Source organism: Bos indicus x Bos taurus, chromosome 11 (assembly GCF_003369695.1).
Source record: "Bos indicus x Bos taurus breed Angus x Brahman F1 hybrid chromosome 11, Bos_hybrid_MaternalHap_v2.0, whole genome shotgun sequence".
Classification (NCBI taxonomy): Eukaryota; Metazoa; Chordata; class Mammalia; order Artiodactyla; family Bovidae; genus Bos; species Bos indicus x Bos taurus.
The window spans coordinates 11,297,133-11,316,948 of NC_040086.1; the positions used below are offsets into that span (position 1 = coordinate 11,297,133).

Here is a 19,816-nt window from a genome sequence, read left to right on the forward strand (position 1 = left end):
TGACTGGAGAGCAAGAGCCAAGGGACAGTGTGGTGACAGAAGGACCTGCATGAAGATTCTGCAGTGTGATATTTCGTAAAAAAGCTTTCCAAGATTTCCCTACTACGTCTGGAGTCCTTGCCCATCTGGTCCAAGGGTCGGGCCCATATCAGTAGTGTCCTTCTGGGCTGCAGCTCCAGGGGCGACGCCCACTGGTTCAACTCAAAATTCTAGGGGCAGTACCAGCGAGGGGTCGCCCGACTGACCCCTATTGAGATCTTAAGAGACGTACACGCGCCCTCTTCTCGGACTGCCGACGCCTGCAAAATTAGCGGCAGGAACCCAGACCCAGTCTGAGTCATTGGAACTCTCCGCAGTCTAGGGTTGTCAAGCTCCGAGACAAGAAAAACTACACTCCCCACAACCCTTTGCGCCTTCGGCTTGCTGCGGTAGCTTATGGCCAATCGGGACAGGCAGCTGTGGCGGGGGCCGAGGAGGGACATTTTAAAAGGGCCGGAGATTGCAGGCGTCAGTGGCCATGGCGGATACAGCGACTACAGCATCGGCGGCGGCGGCTAGTGCCGCTAATGCCTCGACCGATGCACCGCCCTTCCAGCTGGGCAAACCCCGCTTCCAGCAGGTGAGGACCGGGCTGTGGCTTGAGGGTCGGTGGGTGGCACAGGGAGGGCGAGCAAACTCCTCTCCAAAAGCCTCTTTAGCCCTAGGGTCTCCGACCCGCGGCCACCAGGGAGCCTGCAGCTACTGCCTGGTGGACCTCGGCCACAGTCACCTTTTTCCCATTGGTCAGTGGGGTGGGCGAGGGCTGATGTATTGGCTCCCTATTGGCCATCGGCGCCGTCATTCCCCAGCCGCCCGCGCCCTCCAGCCCTTCCTGCCAGAGGCGCTCTGTGATTGGACACTGCCCGCCGCGGCCGGGGATCCTAGCCCCGGGATCCAAGCTGCTTCTTCAGGGTCGCTTGGGCAGTGCAGCCGCCCACTCCAAGCGGAAAGTTCGAATCCGGCCCTGGGTGAAAAGTTGGCGTGGTCGAGACGCCTTCTAACTTTTTCCCCGGTTGGTGACCCACATTCTTTCCGAGCTGCTCCGCTCCCAGCTCTCCACCCCAAGCAAGGTCCGCAGTGGGGATGGGTTAGGACCGCCTGCCGAGGGGTGCCTGGCGACCCCTGCCCCCTCCGCTGATGCAGCCAGTCGGCCGGCAGGTGCCCTGTCGGGGATGGAGTGAGGACGTGCGGGGAGAGCCGGGGGTGCAGAGGAAACGCTGTGTCATCCCCGGAGCTCAGAGGGTCCGCGTCCCCGGGAGCTTACCCCAGCCCCCTAACCCGCTGCGATCTCCACGAAGCGCTCGTCTCTGTCCGACCCTATATGGCTCTTCGGAGCACGGTGACAGTCGTCCTTTTCCTTCGGACCCTCCTCTCCTCACGACAGGGCGTCTCTTCCTCTCCCTCGGCCCAGGAGAGAGAGTCCGCAGTTCAGACTTATTGCCCGGGCAGGAGCCTGGGAGGGACCGTTCCTACACCGCATACCCGGGTCCCTGCTGGACTTTGTTAAGAAAAGGGGCAAAGAGACTTGGCTAAAGTGAATCAGGCTTGCCTGGGGTTGGGGGGCGGGGGGAACGCCACGGAGGTGGATGGAAAGAAGTTTGCAGGAAGAAAGAAAGTTGTACCAAGATCGGTGCGGTGGTTGATTGGTTGGTTATTATCATGTTGGTGGGAGAGGGACTGGTTCCAGCAAAGCGGTGCACTGAGATTTGCTAATTAAGGAGCTGCGCTTTTGAGCCTTCTGAGAAAATATCCTCACTGTTTTAAAACAAGACTTTAATTCCTTTGAAAAATAAACCATCTCAGCATGCAAGTATCTAAGGGGAGACTGATGTCACCCTGCCAGTGCAAGGTGCCACCCGAATGGCCTGTTGGGGTGCCTGTGCCTGGACTTGAGTGACCATTAGCTGACCACTTCCCCACTCCCCAACCCCACATTCTACTAGTCCTTCAAGACTCAGGCCCACCTCCTTTTAAACATTTCCTCCCTTCTTTCCCTTATCCCCTGATGGGACCCCTTCCTGCCCAGCTCTTTGACTACCCCGAGTGGGATCCTCATAAGTCAGCCTTTACTGCAGTCTGCCCTGTGGTCCTCTAATATCCCTACTCCTCTGTGTGATTACTGGTCCTCCTCAACACTGGTGAACACACTCTGAGAGGAGGGGCTGCTCTTGCAGTTCCGCCTGTCTTCATGATACCCTGAGCTGGGGCTCAGCACATAGTAATGTGCTCAATTAATTTATGGGTTCATTTTTTTTCCAGCAACTGTCCTGGGACAGTCACACACAGATATTTGAGAACCTCCTAGTGGCTCCGAATGACGGAGCCCATTGCTGTTATCCCTGCTGGAGACGTAAACGCATACTTGAGGCTAGTTTGTCGAGGCAGCCGTTGCTGGTACCTCTTTTTGGCACCACTCCCGAGGGCAGCAGGTGTTTGCTCTATTTGCTTTTGCAGCAGCTCTCCTCCAGCCCTGTGTAAAGCACAGTGCATGTGATATTCGTTCATGTTAAGGAACCTGCCTTTCCTCCAGTTCTGCCCCTCTCACACGACTCCCTGGTTGTGCAAGCAGCCCAAACTGCCATCAAGTTGACTCTAAGAGACCCAGAGTCCCCTGTGACTTCCTCTCCTTCACCCTCTAAATACAAACAGGATTTTCATCTCATATAGCTCTCAGATCCACTTGTCTCCACTGCTGGAATCCTAGACTGAGCTGCCATTCACTGATCTCTTGAGCCACTGCAGAAGCTTCCTACCAGGTCTCCCTGCTTGCACTCTGGCCCTCTTCCAATCCCTTCCTCTTCACATGGCAGAGTTCCAACAGTGCAGGTCTGATCAGGCGATGCTGCACCCTCCCTCAACACGCATGTTCTTAAATGTCTTCCAGTGGCTTCCCCTGCTTCTGAGGTAAAGACCTCTATTTTGAAGACCCCAAAGGCCTGCATGGCCCACCTCTGCTGCCCTCCAGTCAAACCCCCATCCATTCCCTGGAATCCTGCTTTCAACCACACTGGTTGCGTTTAGCACGTTGAACCCTGAATGGTTCATAATCCAGGGTTCAGTCCCAGAGCCCACACCAGGGACACTGCTCTTAATCCACTAACCGATAACACCATTTTCTGCAAGACTGCACAGAGTCTTTCCTTACTCCCTGGAGTCCCCCAGAACCCTTCTTGCTTTCATTCCTCAAGGATCTCTCTCTGTAGGGGGCAGGGGAAGGAGGAGCTCTGAGCCGTGTCAGAGGGTGGAGAAAGCTTGCTTCAATGGGCTTTGGTCTGTGAACATCTTTCTCCCCATAAGATGATGATGCTAGCCAAGCATTGTTCTAACCTTTTCATGTATTGACCAATTTAATTTTCATGACAACCATGGGAGACAGGTTGAGACAATTACCCTATATATTCTAGGTGAGAAAACTGGCACACAAAGAAACAGATTCAGTAGGCAGTCTGGCTCCAGAGTCTGCGGTTTTCTGTTTATTGTCAACTTTTTTATTAGGGAAATTTTCAAACATACAAAATTGAGGACAATTGTCAGTGAACTCCTGTGTACCCATCACCCAACTTCAGCAATTACCAGTGTTAGGCCAGCTTCGTTTCTATGCCTCCCACCCTCAATCAGGGAATTATTTTAATGCGAAGCCCATTATTCACTCTACCTGCTATAGGTAATGCTAAAACAGAAAGACTGTTTAAGTTAGCTTTTCTAAATACACTTTGTACCATTGGAAATCATTTCATGTGTGCAGAATTTGAGTAGCAGGATTCCTGTATAAGCCTCACCTCGTTTCCCCTGAAGTCATCTTCTCTGATTACCGTGGCACATTTGTCGGAATAAGAAACCAGCATTACTATTAATTATACTCCAGACTGTTGGATTTTACTATTTTTTACACTAATGTTATTCTTCTGTTCTAGGATCCCACATCGCATTTAGTTGTCATGTCTCCTCAGTCTGCCCTCTGTTTTATGACAGTTTTTCAGACTTACCTTCTATTTAATGACCTTGACTATTAATGACCAGTTTTGAGAAGTACTGGTCAAGTATTTTTTAGAAGGTCCCTCAGTTGGGGTTTGTCTAGTGTTTTTCTCATGGTTAGACAGTTATGGGTTTTACAGAGAGAATATCACAGAGGTGAAGTGCCTTCTTTTTCATATGATATCAGGGGATTTTTAAATTAGTTTTAACATAACCACTATACCATTAACACACCTAAAATAATTATTTCTTAATATCATCAAACCAGTCCGTTTGGACTGCAGTAACAAAATACTGTAGATTGGGTAGCTTGTAAACAACAGAAATTTATTTTTCACAGTTCTCAAAGCTGGAAGTCCAAGATCAAGGCACCGGCAGATTCATTGTCTGATGAGAGCTAACTTTCTTGTTCATAGATAGCATCTTCTAGCTGAAACCCATGGCAGAGGGGAGAAGGGATCTTTCTGGGGTTTCTTTTATAAGGACATTAATACATCCCCAAAGAAACCACTTCTTAAAACAATCACCTTGAGGTGGGAGGTGGGTGTTAGGATTTCAACGCTGACTTTGGGAGTGTGGGGACAGGCGTTCAGTCCATTGCACTGTTCACATTTCCCTTACTGTGTTTTAAAAACAATTGCTTTGTTTCGATCAGAACCCACAGAGCGCACACATTATATTTGACTGATATGTTAATCTATTGGTTCATCCCTCTTTCTTTCTATTGGGTTGGCCAAAATGTTCGTTCAAGTTCTGCAAGCAAACCTTTTGGCCAACCCAGTATTTGTTGAAGAAACTGGGTTGTTTGTCCTGTACAATTTTCCTATTCTGAACGTGGCTGAAGGCTTCTCTGTGGTATTAGTTAAGATGCTCCTCTGCCCCCTGTTGTTCCTGTAAACTTCAAGTCCATGCTCTTACCCATGGCCCCGTGTTACCTGGTGAAATGGCCAGAGTGCATGGGGGAGCTCTGTGTTCTGACTGCTCCCTTTACTTCTTTTCTACTCATTTCCTTTCCTGAACCCACTCTTTTCTTCCTTTAGGGCTGACACCATTTTTGGCAAGTTGAGGCCCCAGGACAGGAAAAAAACATACATGATTCTTTCCATTTGTGATTTAATCTACCCAGAAATGTTTGCTTTATTATGATTATTTTTAAACTTCCTTGTTCCTTCAGAATCTCACTTATCTGCGAAGATGCCTGGGGGTATAGGTATGCTGTGTGTGCTGGGCCCCGAATCCACCGAGGCCTATGAGAACAGAGCAGGTGGCTTGTTGAGGGCTGCCTCTGGGGTCCGGGCAGCTTGTGGGCCCAGAAATGCACTCTTCACTTCAGGGTGGAGAGGTTTGTGTGGGCTGAGAGTCAGGAGGCAATGGGCAAGTTTCTCATATAGTTTACTGAAGTAAGTTCTGAAGTGAAAGTGCCTTGCAGGTGGTTATGTTTTAAATCATGTGCGTCCTATGGGCTAGAGAGCGACTGTGTTGCAGGGCTAGTCCTAGGGCTTCTTTGTGCCTTGGAGACGGTCAGCACCTTCGAGTCCAGTGGTTCTCACCCCTGCTGCACAGTAATCACCTGGGCGGGTTTTTAAACAGACTCTCATGCCCCGAGCCCACCCCAGGCCACTAGAATTCGAATCCCTGGGTGTACAGCCTGGATTTTAGAAAACCCAGGGGATTCCGTCCTCCGAGTGAGGACCACTGAGCTGGTCCAGCCTATCTGCTGTTGGGCTACAGCTTCAGTGAGTGCCTCATCAGTGAGTTCCTCATCCAGATGAGTTCCTCATCCAGATGAGCAGTCTGGATGAGAAGTGCAGTTGTGTAGAGGTCTAGATACAAGCCCGCTGTCAGTCTCTTCTCAGGCCTTTGCCCTGGGCTGCTGCTCGAGGCAGCTCTCTGGCTCTGCTCTCCTGGGCCGGGTCTGGGAGTTAGGAAGCAGCAGGCTGCGAGCCCCTGCTGAGAAGTAGCTGACTCACCTTTCATGTGAGAGGAATGGGAAGGAATTACTTTACTCACTCTTCCGTTGAAGAAAAAGGGAAGGAAAAAAAAAATCCACTGATTATCTGATGGGGTAAAAAGTGAATTTTGGAGGGCAAAAAAAAAAAAAAAGACCATGTTACTAAACTGTTGAGAAAATAAAGACTGATGAGGTTGCCATGTTATGCATCAGGCTGGGAAGACAGACACATGATGGCAGCTACAAAGAGTACTTCTCTCCAGGCCTACACAGCTCTGAGGGGCCCCAGCCGCCTCCTTCACTGAGTAGCCATTCTTTTGTACTCACTGAGAAATCACATTCTCCAAGGTTATGGATTGCCAGGAACTTCGCTGCTTAAATGGAGAAGAAAATGGCAACCCACTCCAGTACTCTTGTCTGCAGAATTCCATGGGCAGAGGAGCCTCTCAGGCTACAGTCTAAAATCCAGGCTGTACAGTCCATGGGATTACAAAGAGCTGGACACAACTGAGTGACTGTCACTCACTCACGTGCTGTTTATATCAGTAGGATCAATATTGAGGAAAACAAACAAACACAAAAACGCAGCCTGTAGGAACTGTGAGTTGAGTTTATTTGCAATGGCACCCCACTCCAGCACTCTTGCCTGGAAAATCCCATGGACAGAGGAGCCTGGTAGGCTGCAGTCCATGGGGTCGCTAAGAGTCGGATACGACTGAGCATCTTCACTTTCACTTTTCACTTTCATGCATTGGAGAAGGAAATGGCAACCCACTTCAGTGTTCTTGCCTGGAGAATCCCAGGGACGAGGGAGCCTGGTGGGCTGCCATCTCTGGGGTCACACAGAGTCGGACACGACTGAAGTGACTTAGCAGCAGCAGCAGCAGTAGCAGTGTCTATTGAGGACTATAGTCTGGGAGGCAGCCGCTCAGAGAGCTATGAAGAGGTAAGGGGGGAGAGGTCAGCATGTGTGTGATTTTGGCAAAGGGGTTACGTGTAATCAAGCACACATCTCAGAAGGTTGCTGCTATATGTGAGGAACAGATATCTTAATTAATGGGTTTAGTTCTTTTCTAAGAATGGGAAGATGTAAGAATCCAGGTTCATAAAAAGTGTCTCCTGAAATACTTAACTCTCTGAAGGGCTGTTCTACCAGTCTTCCTAGAGCACAGAGTGCTCTGCCTTAGACTCCTTTCGGGGTGTGTTGAAAGTCAGCAACTGCAGTGGCTAATGGCTCAATCCTTCTATTAATAGAACCAGGTATTGATGACCTCCTCTACTTGGCAAGAGGATTGAAACATCCTGCTTTTGATTGGTGGGTCTTTGACTCAGAGAATCAATACAAGGGCAGGGCTTCAAATAAGGAGTTTCTGGACATCCCATGCCATAGTTAACTGAATTTTATAGTTTTTAAGAAACAAAACCCTCTGTTTACTTCTCAGTCCAGATCTATGTAGGCCTCTTCCCCACAGCCCTGCTTTGCCTTGAGCCTGTTAATGTACCGTTTCATTTAAATTTGGCTCTACCTTTCTGCAGGATTCTGCACTAACTCAGTTTTTCCTCCCTTGTTTGACAAAATGCCTTATGGTTCCTCTGCTTTGTGGCCTCCATCGTTGCCATGAGTCAGGAAGCCTAACTTTCCCCCTGGTGGGCCAAGGGGAGGTTCTTTGGCTGATTGGGTTAGGACATTGTCATGTGTGCACATAAAGGGAATCTCAGACCTTTATGTGTAAGTGTTTATTGAAAAGTTACATCTGGAAGGCTCTTAAGTGTCCCAAGTGTACATGACCAACCCAGAACTGTTATCTTCCTCTCCACTGAATCAATACGCTTCTTGCTTTCCTCATCCTGGTTAGTAAGCATTAGTGTCTGACTAGAAATCTGGGCATTACTATGACTATATTATTCCTCGTTCCCCCAACCAGTCAACTTTGCTCTATGCTCAGGACTAGCACAGCCTTGGGCACACAATAGGTCTCCAGTAGCTTTCTGGTGAATGACTGAATAAACTGCAGGAGCCAGGTGCAGCTTCTGACCTGAACCTGCATGCCTTTGCGCTCCTGCTGATACCCTTCTCTCCTCGGTAAATTCATCCATCTGCCCATCCCAGCTCTTCTGGGAAGCTTCCTGACTCACTAGGGAGAAATAACCTGTGTCCCCAGTGCCCGTTATGATGCCTCACTTAGTTTTATAGTTATCTCTTTACTTGTTTGTCTCTCTTGATGGTCTCAGCTCCTTGTGGGCTTGTTCACTGTGGTCTTCCATCAGCTAGTCCCGTAGGTGTTGGTAGGCATCTATGGAGCGAAATGCTTTACTTAGGACTCTCTCCCAGTGGCAGTGGTGGAGAGTGATACAGCAGGGTCAGCAGGCCGGGACAGAATGAAAACGGTGATGGGCCACAGGGCAAGTCAGAGGCTGGATGTTTTCCTGGATCATCTGCAAGAAGCACTTCCCTTAGGCCGTTCTCCTCCGGGCCCTCCCCTCTGCTGATCCTCTTCCCTCCCTGGGATGCTAATTGCTAATACTCTTATCCCTTTCACATCCTACCCTCCGTTCAAGGTCCAGCCCAGCTGCATCACTCCAGGAAGCCTCCAGGGCACTGGCTGCTCAGCAGCCCACTCATTCGTGTTGGGGCTGATGTATTTATGGAACACCTGACTAGGAGCCAAGGCACATACAGAAAGAACATCCAATAGCCCGCATCCTTCAGCAGTTTATAATCAAGTAATATATCAGTCTATTTTAATTTAAATACATATTATAAAAATAGAATATTACTTCTTTATATTATTATACATAATATAATACTGATTTTTTTTTTCATTTAAAAAGCAATGTAAAAGATATGGGAATAAAAATATACCATATTCTTATTACCCAGAGGCTATCTCTCTTAACATTTTAATATATTTTCATGTAGCTTTTTAAATAATGTAATTTTGAACTTTTAATTTTGAAGCAGTTTCAGTCTTACAGAAAAGTTGCAAGAAGAATTCAATTCCGTATACCCTTTGCTTAGGTCCACCAGCTTTCAACAGTTGTCACATTTCCTTTATTATGCTCTTTGTCTACAGGTGGCCATAAAGCCAGGCAAGATAGCAAATGCACATGATACTAAGAACATCTTCAATCTGTAAATAGAATAATAGTACCTGCATTTCCAGGTTTTATTGCTGCCCTGTGTATCCACACATCATTTTTTTCTCAACCTTTTGAGAGTAGATTCTATTCAGCTATCCCTTAATACTTCATTGTAACCTTAACAACAAGGACATTCTCTTATATCTCTGTCTTAGTCAGTTTGGGCTGTTATAGTAAAAATAGCATAGATGGGGTGCTTTATAAACAACAGAAGTTAATTTCTCCCAGTACTGAAGTCTGGGAAGTCCAGGACGAAGGCACTGGTAGATACAGTGTCTGGGGAGGGTCTGATTCCTAGTCGTAGACAGCTCACTGTGTTCTTACATGGTGGAACAGGGTGAGGGGTTTCTCTGACATCTCTATAAGATTGTTAATGCCATTCATGAGGGCTCTGCCCTCATATAATCAGCTCTCAAAGGCCTCACCTCCAAATATCATCACCTAGGCGTTTAGGGTTTTAACACATGAATTTTGAGAGGACACTAATATTCAGTCTGTAGCAATAACCAGAGTGTGGTTATTCAGGAAATTTAGCATGGATACAATCCTTTTATTAATCTGTGATCCTATTCCAGTTTTATCCTTTGTCTCAGCAATCTCCTTGAACGCATTTCCCCCTCTAGTCCAGGATTCATTCAAGAATTACATGTTATGTTCAATCGCCTTATCTCTTCAGTTTCCTTTAATGTGGGGCAGTTTTTCAGCCTTTCTTTGTCTTTACCGCATTTGGCATATTTGGTGAACAAGGCCATTTATTTTACAGAATGCTCCTCAGTTTGGGTTTGTCTGATGTTTCCACATGGTTAGACTCAGTCCCTTCAGAATACCCTGTGAACCCAACTGGGAACTTCTCAGAGACACAGAGAGTCCATTTGCGTCTTATTGGTCCTTCTGACATGCCCCCGTCATTTTGGGGAGGGGCACTTCGTTCCTTTCTAGCACAACAAAATGTGCCAGTCGCATCGTGTTCGTTCCCTACCTCAGCCCTGGAATCAGCCACTTCTCTAAGTCAGGGGTCCCCAACCTCTGGGATCTAATGCCTGATGCTCTGAGGTGGAGCTGATGTCATAATAATAGAAATAAAGCGCACAAGGTAAGGTGCTTGAATCATCCCGAACCCTTCCCCCCACCCCACCCGCAGTCTGTGGAAACATTTCTTCCACGAGAAACCAGAGGTCTCTGGTACCAAAAAGGTTGGGGTCCGCTGCTCTAAGGAACTCTGGTTTGTTTTAGCGGGTGTCACCCTGTCTCCTTGCTCCCCATTTAATATCCATCTCGCTGTTTATCTCCTACTAAGTTGAAATCATGCTTTTTAGAAGCAGTTCACAAATCACAGGCTTTTTGCATGGCATAAACATTGTCCTAAACATGATGGCTGAGCTGTTCCATCCTGTGAATGGATCGTCATTTTCACAATTCACCTTTATAAATAATGCAGCAGTGAGTGTTCTCAGCACACACCTCTGCCTACACTTCTGAACATCTCTGATTGAGCATTGTGTGTAAGTTGGGGGATGGTTTAGGCCTCTGATGTATAAGAAGTTAGAGAAGCGACTGTTTTAGTTAGCAATGGTGTGGAAGCTTGATAGATCTGTGAAAGGCTGGAGCCGGGAGAGGGGTGGAAAGGCTGCTCCAGGCAGAGGGTGCCATGGTGTGTCAGGAGACCTTGTGGTGACCCGGGTCTATTTTCGGTCTTTTTTGAGGAGGGGAAGGAGCAGAAATTGGCTGCAGGGTCTGATGTCCTAGTGAGAAGGAAAATAGTGGGTGTGTTCTGTTTCCTCCCCGGTGGCGTGGAGGCTGGGCTTGGAGAGCTGTGGGGCTCCAGGGAGGATGTGGGAGGGAGCCTGAGGATAGTGAGGCATGAACCCCCAGCGTTTGCAGCTTTCCCCTTTGTCCCCTCGCTGGGTCCCCTCTCTCCTCCCCTGGAGCTTGGCTTTGCCAAACTGGCTCTGTCCTGAGGGCAGAAGGCCCAGCAGCAGCGTTGCTTGGTTTCCTTTCACTGTGCTCTAATGCCTGTGGCCTGTTTAGCACAATGCCCTCCTTTTCCAAGGCCCCTGCTCAGGGATAAGGATGGGGAGCTGGCCCTCTGTCCTGAGGCGTGGGTGAAGGAAGGCCTGAGGGCTGCAAGCTGGGTATCCGTGCTTGAGCTCTACGGTGGGGAGCTTTCCCTGGCAGCAGAGCCTGTGCTGGACTTTGGGGAGAGACCCTCTCTCCTAAAGTCCTAAGCAAAGCACAAAGGCCGTGGTGGGCCGGGCAGACTGGGAGAGGGCTGGGGACCAGACCGCCCCTCTGGCCGTCATGCTTTTTGGTTCTCGGAGCTGCTGAAAGGCTCGGAGTTGATCTCAGGGCATTGGGAGAAGAGGGAGGAAAATGGGAGGCACATGGAAGAGACATTGGGTCAGACATGTCTCAATGGTCGTTCTGAGTTGACTTTGGAAAGCCTCGGATCTGGGAGAGCTGCCATCAGGTCACCGAGAAGCGAGAGGCCTCGGCGTTCATCACCCGTGACTGTGGGACCCTGACAGTAAGGGCGAGCTGTGGGTGGGTTCCCCATTGTCTAGAGAAAGGGGTACAGCAACTGATCCACTCTCCTCTCCCGCCCCTTCTCCAGACATCCTTCTTTGGTCGCTTCAGGCACTTCTTGGACATCATCGACCCTCGCACACTCTTTGTCACTGAGGTGAGTCATGGCTGTCACTCTCAATGGAGGCCCCTTGGCCTTTATACCTTGTGACTTTGGAAGATCCACAGGTCATCATTATCTCATTTCATCTGGATCTCACAACATCCCTTCAAGGTAGATATGTCATTATTATTATTTCAAACTTCAATAAAACGATTACCAAGTACATGGATTATGTGCTCATTACAAAAATCCAAACGGTTCAGAACAAGAAGGATCCTTCGTGCCCTCTCCCTACTCACTCCCCTCCTCTGATAGGTAAGATTGCGACTCAGGCATACGTTATATTTTATATGTGAACACTCCTGTGAGTTTTGACAGACATATCAAGTGTCCACAATGAAGTGTTCATCATGAAGATGGAGAACATTTCTGTCATCCTACCGTACTCCTCATGACCATTTGTGATCCATCTCCCCAAGTCCCTGCTGAGCCCCCGCAACCGTTTTCTGCTCTTGTTGTTTTGCTGTTTCTGTGACGCCATATGAGTGAGGTCCTACAGTGCGTAGCCTTGTGTGTCTGCTTCTTTCGCTTGACGTGGTGCTTCTGAGCTTCATCTGTGTCGCATGTGTCAGTACTTCATCCCTTCTTGCCGCTGAGCAGCATTCCATTGAAAGGATGTTCCAGATCTTGTTTCTTCTGTCCACTTGCTGATGAACACACGGGCTGTTTCCATTTTCTGATTATTCTGAATAAAATTGCTCTGAGCATTCTTTGTGTGGATGTATGCTTTCATTTCTCTTGAGTGAGTAACTAGGACTGGGGTTGCCGGCGCATATGGTAAGTATACATTTAACTTCTTAGGAAACTGCCAAAAAGTTGCTTGAGGATTACTGTCCATTTTACATTCTCATCCAATGTTCCAGTCACTCCACATTCTCACTAATCCTTGATATTGTCACATTTACCATCAGATTTCTTTGAGCCATTCCAAGAAGTGTGTCTTTCTATCCTTTGTATTGTATTTACAAACGTTTATAGGAATGCATGCACATAAAATGTAGTGAATATTTGTTAAGCACTTTCTGTGAGCAAAGCAGTGTCATAAACATTTTACATGTATTAGCTTGTCGGATTAACTCAAAACAACCCTTTGAGGTAGATTCTATTTTAAGTTCCATTTTCCAGATGAGGAAACATACAGACAGAAGTTAAGTCTCAGGCACATGGTGCTGGCCAGTGATGGAGCCAGGGTATGAACCCAGGTAAGCTTGTCTCCAGAACACTTATTTTTGGCCACTTTGCATTCCTGTTCAGGTAACTCAAGTTTAGGGAGCTCTCCCAAGCTGGAAGAAGGCCTGAACTCCCCACCCCAGGCCCCACGTACCCTGATGGAAGTCACTGAGCCTCTGAGTCAGCCCCCTGAGTAGGCAGCCCTTCTCTGCTCACCTTTGTGCTGAGCATTGGCTTGCTTCAGCTCTGGGAAGAAAAAGAAGCACAGGGCCTGCTGGGCACCTGGCCCTAGAACCATCTCCATCTCTCCACCCCCACTGTGCCTGGGAGAGCAGTCCAGTTATGGGAAATGTGGGGATTACCCTGATATGTGATTTCCTGCTGCAGCCCAGGAAGGATGAAGGACTCTAGTACTTACCTGGCTGACCTTATTTCTGGGTGTAGTGTCTCTGAAGGGCAAGGCTATTGTACTTCCGGGCCCTGTCAGGAGTCTCCAAAGGAGTAATCAATGGGATTACATAAAAATTTGGAGGCACACCAAACTAGAGGAACTACTTACCCAGCCTAGGTTATGTGTCTTTCTTGAAAGCTCTGGAATGGTGCCCAACTAGATAGAATTGTGACAAAAATCCCAACATAAATGCTTCCTGCTTGATGGAGGAGGTGGTGGAGACAAACGCTTATTTCAAAAGATGGAGATGCTGATGGTGAACTTGAAGGCAGCACATTGAGAGACGGTGGAGGGAGTCCTGGGCGGTCTGGTCGTGTATCAGTGCTCCCCCCAGTTACCACGAGCAGGCAGGTGCTTTGGGGGCAGCTGGGCAGCACACCGCTTGTGCTGGGGGCTCACAGCTCCTCCTCTCTAGTCCACACTCCTCTCATCCCCAGACCATTTCATGTTACTGCTATCTTCCTGTACCACATTTTTTCTTCCACTCTTGCATTTGGAAAGACCTCAGCATCTTTGTACATTACTAAGCCATCTTTTGCCTATTTCCCTGTGAGTAAATTTAAAAGTCTTATCCTTTTTTTTTTTTTTTTACCATTAATTGAAATGTCAAAGACTGTTAACTATTTAATGACCAGAAAATAACTGATGCAACAATCAGTTAAAAATATTTTTCAAATTTCTGTTTCTTCTCTTCATCAAGGATGCCGATAGGCTTTCTGGAAAAGATCTACACCTTTTCCTACTGCATCCCAGTTGGGGACTGTTTCCAGTACTACTTGCCTTGTGGAAATTTTCTGCCCATAGAAGATCTTCTAGGCCCTAAAAAATCCAACAGGGCCATGAGTGGGCCCTTCCGTCCCTCCCTAGTTCCAATCCAGGCAGGTAGCTTGGCAAGGCCATTTGCCTGGAAGTGATGGAGATTAGGAGCAGGAAGAGGAAAGAATCTCTTACCTGAGCCCCTCCCCGACAACTGTGGTGCTATCAGGAGGGCCAGATTTCCCCTGCTGCTGGGCTCAGCCCAAGACCATGGCTTATGCCCACAAAGCACTGTCTCTCTCCCAGAGTGTCCTGGAACACTCCTAGGCTGCATCCTGGGAGGGAGCGTGGGGTGATGGCTGCCCAGGCAGAGGAGATCTGGACAGGCCGGCTCACCTGTGTGAGAGGAGAATGGAGGACATGAGAGGTGGCTCTGGAAGCCAGAGTTTCCTGCGGTGGAAAGATGCTGTGCATCTGGAGGCTTCTGATGACCCAGTTCTGAGGGGCAGTAGCTGAGTCAATGGATAGACTCATCTTGAGAGAGTTTTGCAGCTATTGTTTGTAATTTATAACTGGCGAAGCTTTAAAAAGATTCCAGCCCTTGTGTGTGTAATGAGGTGGAGCAAATTTTATTCACCATAATTTCTCTTAGGAAGAAGGCTGTCTTTGTTCTAAGAATGTCTTGAGCAAGGCTTCAGAGAGGAAGGAGGTTGCCTGTTTGACAAAAGAGGAAGAGTTGTGCTTTTCCAATCCTCCTAAGAGGGAGGAGAAAGAAGGAACATGAGGGGGAAATAGTGGGAAGGAGAGCAAGTAACCATGATGAACGGAAAGGCCAGTGTCTGGGGCTCTTTAGAGGTTGGTCATGCATGCTGTGAAAGGTGCTGTCCCTTCCACCATCATTCCTATTGTATTGTCATAAAATCTGCCTGGTTCCTGAAGTCTCTGCAAGAGTTCATTCTTTAAAGGGCTCTTGAGGGGCCGGGAGTCTGCTCTCAGTGCTGTAGGTGGACAGTTGGGCCTGAGGAAGGAAACCCCTGGGACCTGGCAGAAGCCTTAACTTCATCCTTTCATGTGGGTCCTGGAATTAGATCTAGATCTCTAAGGAAAGGCCGTACCAGCTGACATCTGAGTTACTTTAAATCATGAACTTAATGTGAAAGGGGTTTGCTATTCTGAATTCAATAATTATTTAAGAGAATGAATGTTTGGCAGATGATCATTCTGAAGGACGTGGAAAACCAACGGAAGCAGTGCAAATAGCAGAAACTCATTACTAGTATTTGTGAAGTAATCTGAGACTGTTTTGGGTGTATCATAGGACAGAATAAATCATTACGCTGATATTGGGAACCAGGGTTCTCTCCGCAGGAGTAGGGAGATACAAATATGAAGTAGGGGAAAAGAAAAAAACTACATTATGTTGTATTTGAATTGGAGGAATCAATGTGAACTCATGATTTATGCACATATACATTCATATACTTACATTTCTATTTCTCAGTTTTCTGACTCTGATCACTGAAAGGGCCTAGAAACAATGACACCCCAGTAACAGGGGACACACTTGGCACTCAGATCTTCGTTCCTAAATGCCATCGCTTACTAAAAGCACCCAGGGCTTCTTGGAGAGTTTGCCAAATCCACACCTGAGGCAAAGAGCATTGCTACAGAAAGTAAGAAAATGTTTCTAGAATGATGGAGACACAGGAACAGGAAGTGGCTGAGTCCCACTAGCCACATTTGGGACAATTTGAACATTAAGAAGAAAAACAATGGATTATAATACATTGAATAATAAAAAGAATCCATGAGTCCATAGTAAAACTAAAAATATGAGAGAGGGAAGCTCTTATTCTCAGAAGAATGTCAGCTAATAAATGTTGAAGGAAATAAACATTATGTAGTCCTCAGTGACGGAGAAGGCAATGGCACCCCACTCCAGTACTCTTGCCTGGAAAACCCCATGGACGGAGGAGCCAGGTAGGCTCCAGTCCATGGGGTCGCTAAGAGTTGGGCACGACTGAGTGACTTCACTTTCACTTTTCACTTTCATGCATTGGAGAAGGAAATGGCAACCCACTCCAGTGTTCTTGCCTGAAGAATCCCAGGGACAGAGGAGCCTGGTGGGCTGCCGTCTATGGGGTCGCACACTGTTGGACACGACTGAAGTGACTTAGCAGCAGGAGCAGCAGCAGTCCTCAGTGAAATAACTGATTTCAACCAGGATCATTAACAGATGCTATTTGCATGGAATAAAATGTTGTTGTAAAACAGGATATTCTTAGTCTTTCAGGTAAGTATCGCCTCCAAATGTTGCTTAGCAATTACTAAGGGAAAAGGTACTTTTACGGTGGTGAGCTTGGAGAACACTCCTTCAACCAGGTGACCAATGAAAACAATTGACATTATGTGCCTCTTGATGTTTTGTGATTCTGGTAGTAATCTCTAAATACTGGAACATATGAAAGTCTAAAAAAGAAAATAAAAGCTGCTCATTATCTCTCCTGCAAGAAATAATCACAATTATCATTCTAGTGTATGTATCTGTACAAAATTAGGGTGGTGTGTATAATGTGTACATATATATATCTGTATCTGTATCTTACTCTCTCTCTCTCTATCCACGGTCCCTGACTTAAGTCTACGATTTATGGGCTTTATGATGGTGTGAAAGTATGCATTCAGTAGGAGTCATGGTTCCAGTTGTGGATTTTGATTATCTCCTGGGCTAGTGATATGCACACAGTACAATACTCTCTTGCGATGCTGGGCCACGACAGCCACAGGTCCCAGTCAGCCCCGTGATCACACACGGGAACCACCGATACACTTAGAACCATTCTACACCCGCACAACTATGCTGTTTTTCACTTTCAGTATAGTAGTCAATGAATTTCATGAGGTAGTCAACATTTTATTATAAAATAGCCTCTGCATTAGATGATTTTGCCCAACTGTAGGCTAATGTTAGTGTTCTGAGCACGTGTAGGAAGGCCAGGCTAAGCCATGATATTCAGTAGGTTAGGTGTGTTAAATGTATTTTCAACCTAAGATGTGATATTTTCACTTAAAGTGACATTTTTATGATAGGATGAACCCCATAGTAAGTCAAGGAAGATCTCTCTCTGTATGTATTGTGTATATATATATATATATATATATATATGTAAATACATATTTAAAATCATATGTGACATATGTATACATGATATATATTGTTTTTTCCATATAGCATATCTTGAGCATTTTTCCTTGTCATTAAATGTTATTTCAAAGTGTGTTTAATAACTACATAGTAATCCATCAGGTGATTATTCTAAAACTTAATCATCTTCTCTATTGACCATTTGGGTAGTTTCAAGTCTTTTGCCAATATAAATAATATGGCGATAAATATCCTTGTACATATATCTCCCCATATTTCTCTTTATTTCCTTGGGGTAAATTCCTAGAAGTGGAATTTCTGAATGAAAGGCATTTTAAGGCTTTTGATATATATTGCCAAATTGCCCTGCAAATTGTACCAATCTGTACCAAGACTATCAGTTTATGCTGTCAATAGTAGTAAGACTATCCATTTAAATGCATTCTAGACAGCATCAGGTAGTCTAATTTTAAATTTTAAAATTTCCAAATTTCAGTACCCTTACACACTTCAGATTTTTGCCCATCTGTATACATTTTTGTCATGCTTATTACATTGAACATAGACTTTTTATTTGCTTTTTTCATTTATTTCCAAGTCTTTATAATTTTAGGAAGTCAAGTCTTTTAGTATAAATATCCATCTCTGTTAGGCTTTTAGGTCTAACAGATAGGTTGTTTCCTACCTTTTTCTTTCCTGCCAAAAATAGTTTTAGGCAAATTATTTTTCATTTCTGATAAATTTATTCTTTTAGAAAAATATTCCCAAAAGTAGGGTATCCAGGATGTAGACCACGATTGTTTTTAAAGTTCTTAGGCATAGCTGGACAGATTTACTTTCTAAAGGGCTATACCACCTGTCATGCTGTCAGAATTAACTCACATTCAGTGTCCTGAAGGTGGCCAGAGGTTGGCCACAGGGAAACGTGTGCCTGGTTTCCCCTTCTCTTGGGCCTCCCAGAGGTAGCTTGTGGTTGAGCTAGGAAACAGTCTCAGCGCAGATAACCCTGTGGGTCCCAGGATTGCTGGGAAGGAACAAGAAGGGCTTAGGAAGGCCAAGGGAGGATGAGAGAAGGGTTTGAGACTCTGCCTGCACAAAGCCTTGGCCCCCAAATCCCACCATCCGGGAGCCAGAAAGGAATGGTTGAAGATGTGGCAGGCAAGGTAAGAATGCACAGCCCTGCGCTTGGCTGATTCAAGACTGGCCCAGGTGAGAGCAATTAGATACTGAGCGATCAAGGCAGGCCTTGCCCCCGTCCCTACCGCCAGCTCCGTTCCCTCATGCACACCAACCCCGCTCCCCACATTCATTTTCACCCTGACCATTGACGCTTCTTTTTCCTTTCTCTTTCTTTTCCTTCCTTCCTTCCTTTCTCCCTCTTCCTCTCTCTCCTTCCCTTCCTCCCTTCTCCCCCCACCTATTTTAAGTGGGACTCCCAAATTTTGATTGCCTGAAATGTCCAGGTCTCAGTTGTACCCACTTTTGCTAAACACGCAGCAGCAACTGGGCTTGCCTTTGAATGAAAATAAAGAAGGCCCTTCCCTTTCTTATGTGGGGTACCTGGCCACCGTTGACATCGGCTTTTCAGGATGCAAGCATTTCTATGGTTTCTCTGGGAGACCACCCCTCTTTCAATTACTGACCATCTGGAGGACAGGAGGCTCTTCCATGCTCATGTCTCATGGAAATGGCCCAGAGCTGGGAATGCAGGGACTTGAGATTCCTAGATGACACCCACCCACTCTGTGACCCTGGGCATCAAAATGCCCTTCCTGCTCGGACCCCAGCTGTCTCAGAGAAAGGAATGTCCACATGGTTCAGTAGACACTCACAGAGGGATACTGTCATCCACATCCTGTGTGAACAGGGCATGGTCTCTTGGAATCCCACGATTCCGTAGAACCAGCATAGCTCTCAAGGGCCTCTGGCCTGCTGCTTTGGAACCTGGTCCCTAACCCTGATTATACCCTTCACCTCTCCTCCCAGCAGCCTCATATTTATCAGTGCTCATTATGTGTGGCCCCATGTTGGTGATGGACTGGGGTAGGAGTGCCCTGCGTTTCAGCCAACATAACCTACAGCAGCCTCCTGCTCCCTGCACCCTGCAGTCTCTGACAGGTAACAGGGGCACGTGGTGGTGAGTGACCATGGACCTCAAAGAGGTGCAAACCAAATGCTCTCTGAGTGTTCAGAGGGCAGAGGGAACTTTTCTGGAAGATTCCTGAATATGGCCCTGTGCCTTGAAGGATGGACATGGGTGGGGACAGACAACCCAGGGTGGTGGGGTGGTATAGGAAAGATCAGGGGTGAGGGCCTGCAGGAAAAGTGGGTGGCCTTTATCACAAGTAGGGGTGAAATGTTTCTGGGTAATCCTCACCTCCTGGCCCACTGCTGTCACGCCCATTGTATATCTTAACATATTAAACATTATAATAAATAAAATATTCAAATCATTTAGACATGCTCCCTAGCCAGGCATGGATTATACTGTGGGCATTTAGT

At 46.8% G+C, this 19,816-nt stretch overlaps 1 protein-coding gene across 3 annotated transcripts in view; it reads left to right on the top strand.

Moving 5' to 3' along the window:
• The first annotated feature begins 427 nt into the window (after positions 1–427).
• Positions 428–19,816, top strand: part of SFXN5 (sideroflexin 5) — a 126,437-nt gene continuing 107,048 nt past the window's right edge. The window contains exons 1-2 of one of the 3 annotated variants that reach the window (XM_027554894.1): positions 428–619; positions 11,718–11,786. In XM_027554894.1, coding sequence (XP_027410695.1) covers positions 518–619; positions 11,718–11,786 — 171 coding nt within the window. In that variant the 5' untranslated portion in view covers positions 428–517. The remainder of the gene's footprint in view (positions 620–11,717; positions 11,787–19,816) is intronic. The other 2 variants (XM_027554895.1, XM_027554896.1) reach the window with 2 other exon arrangements.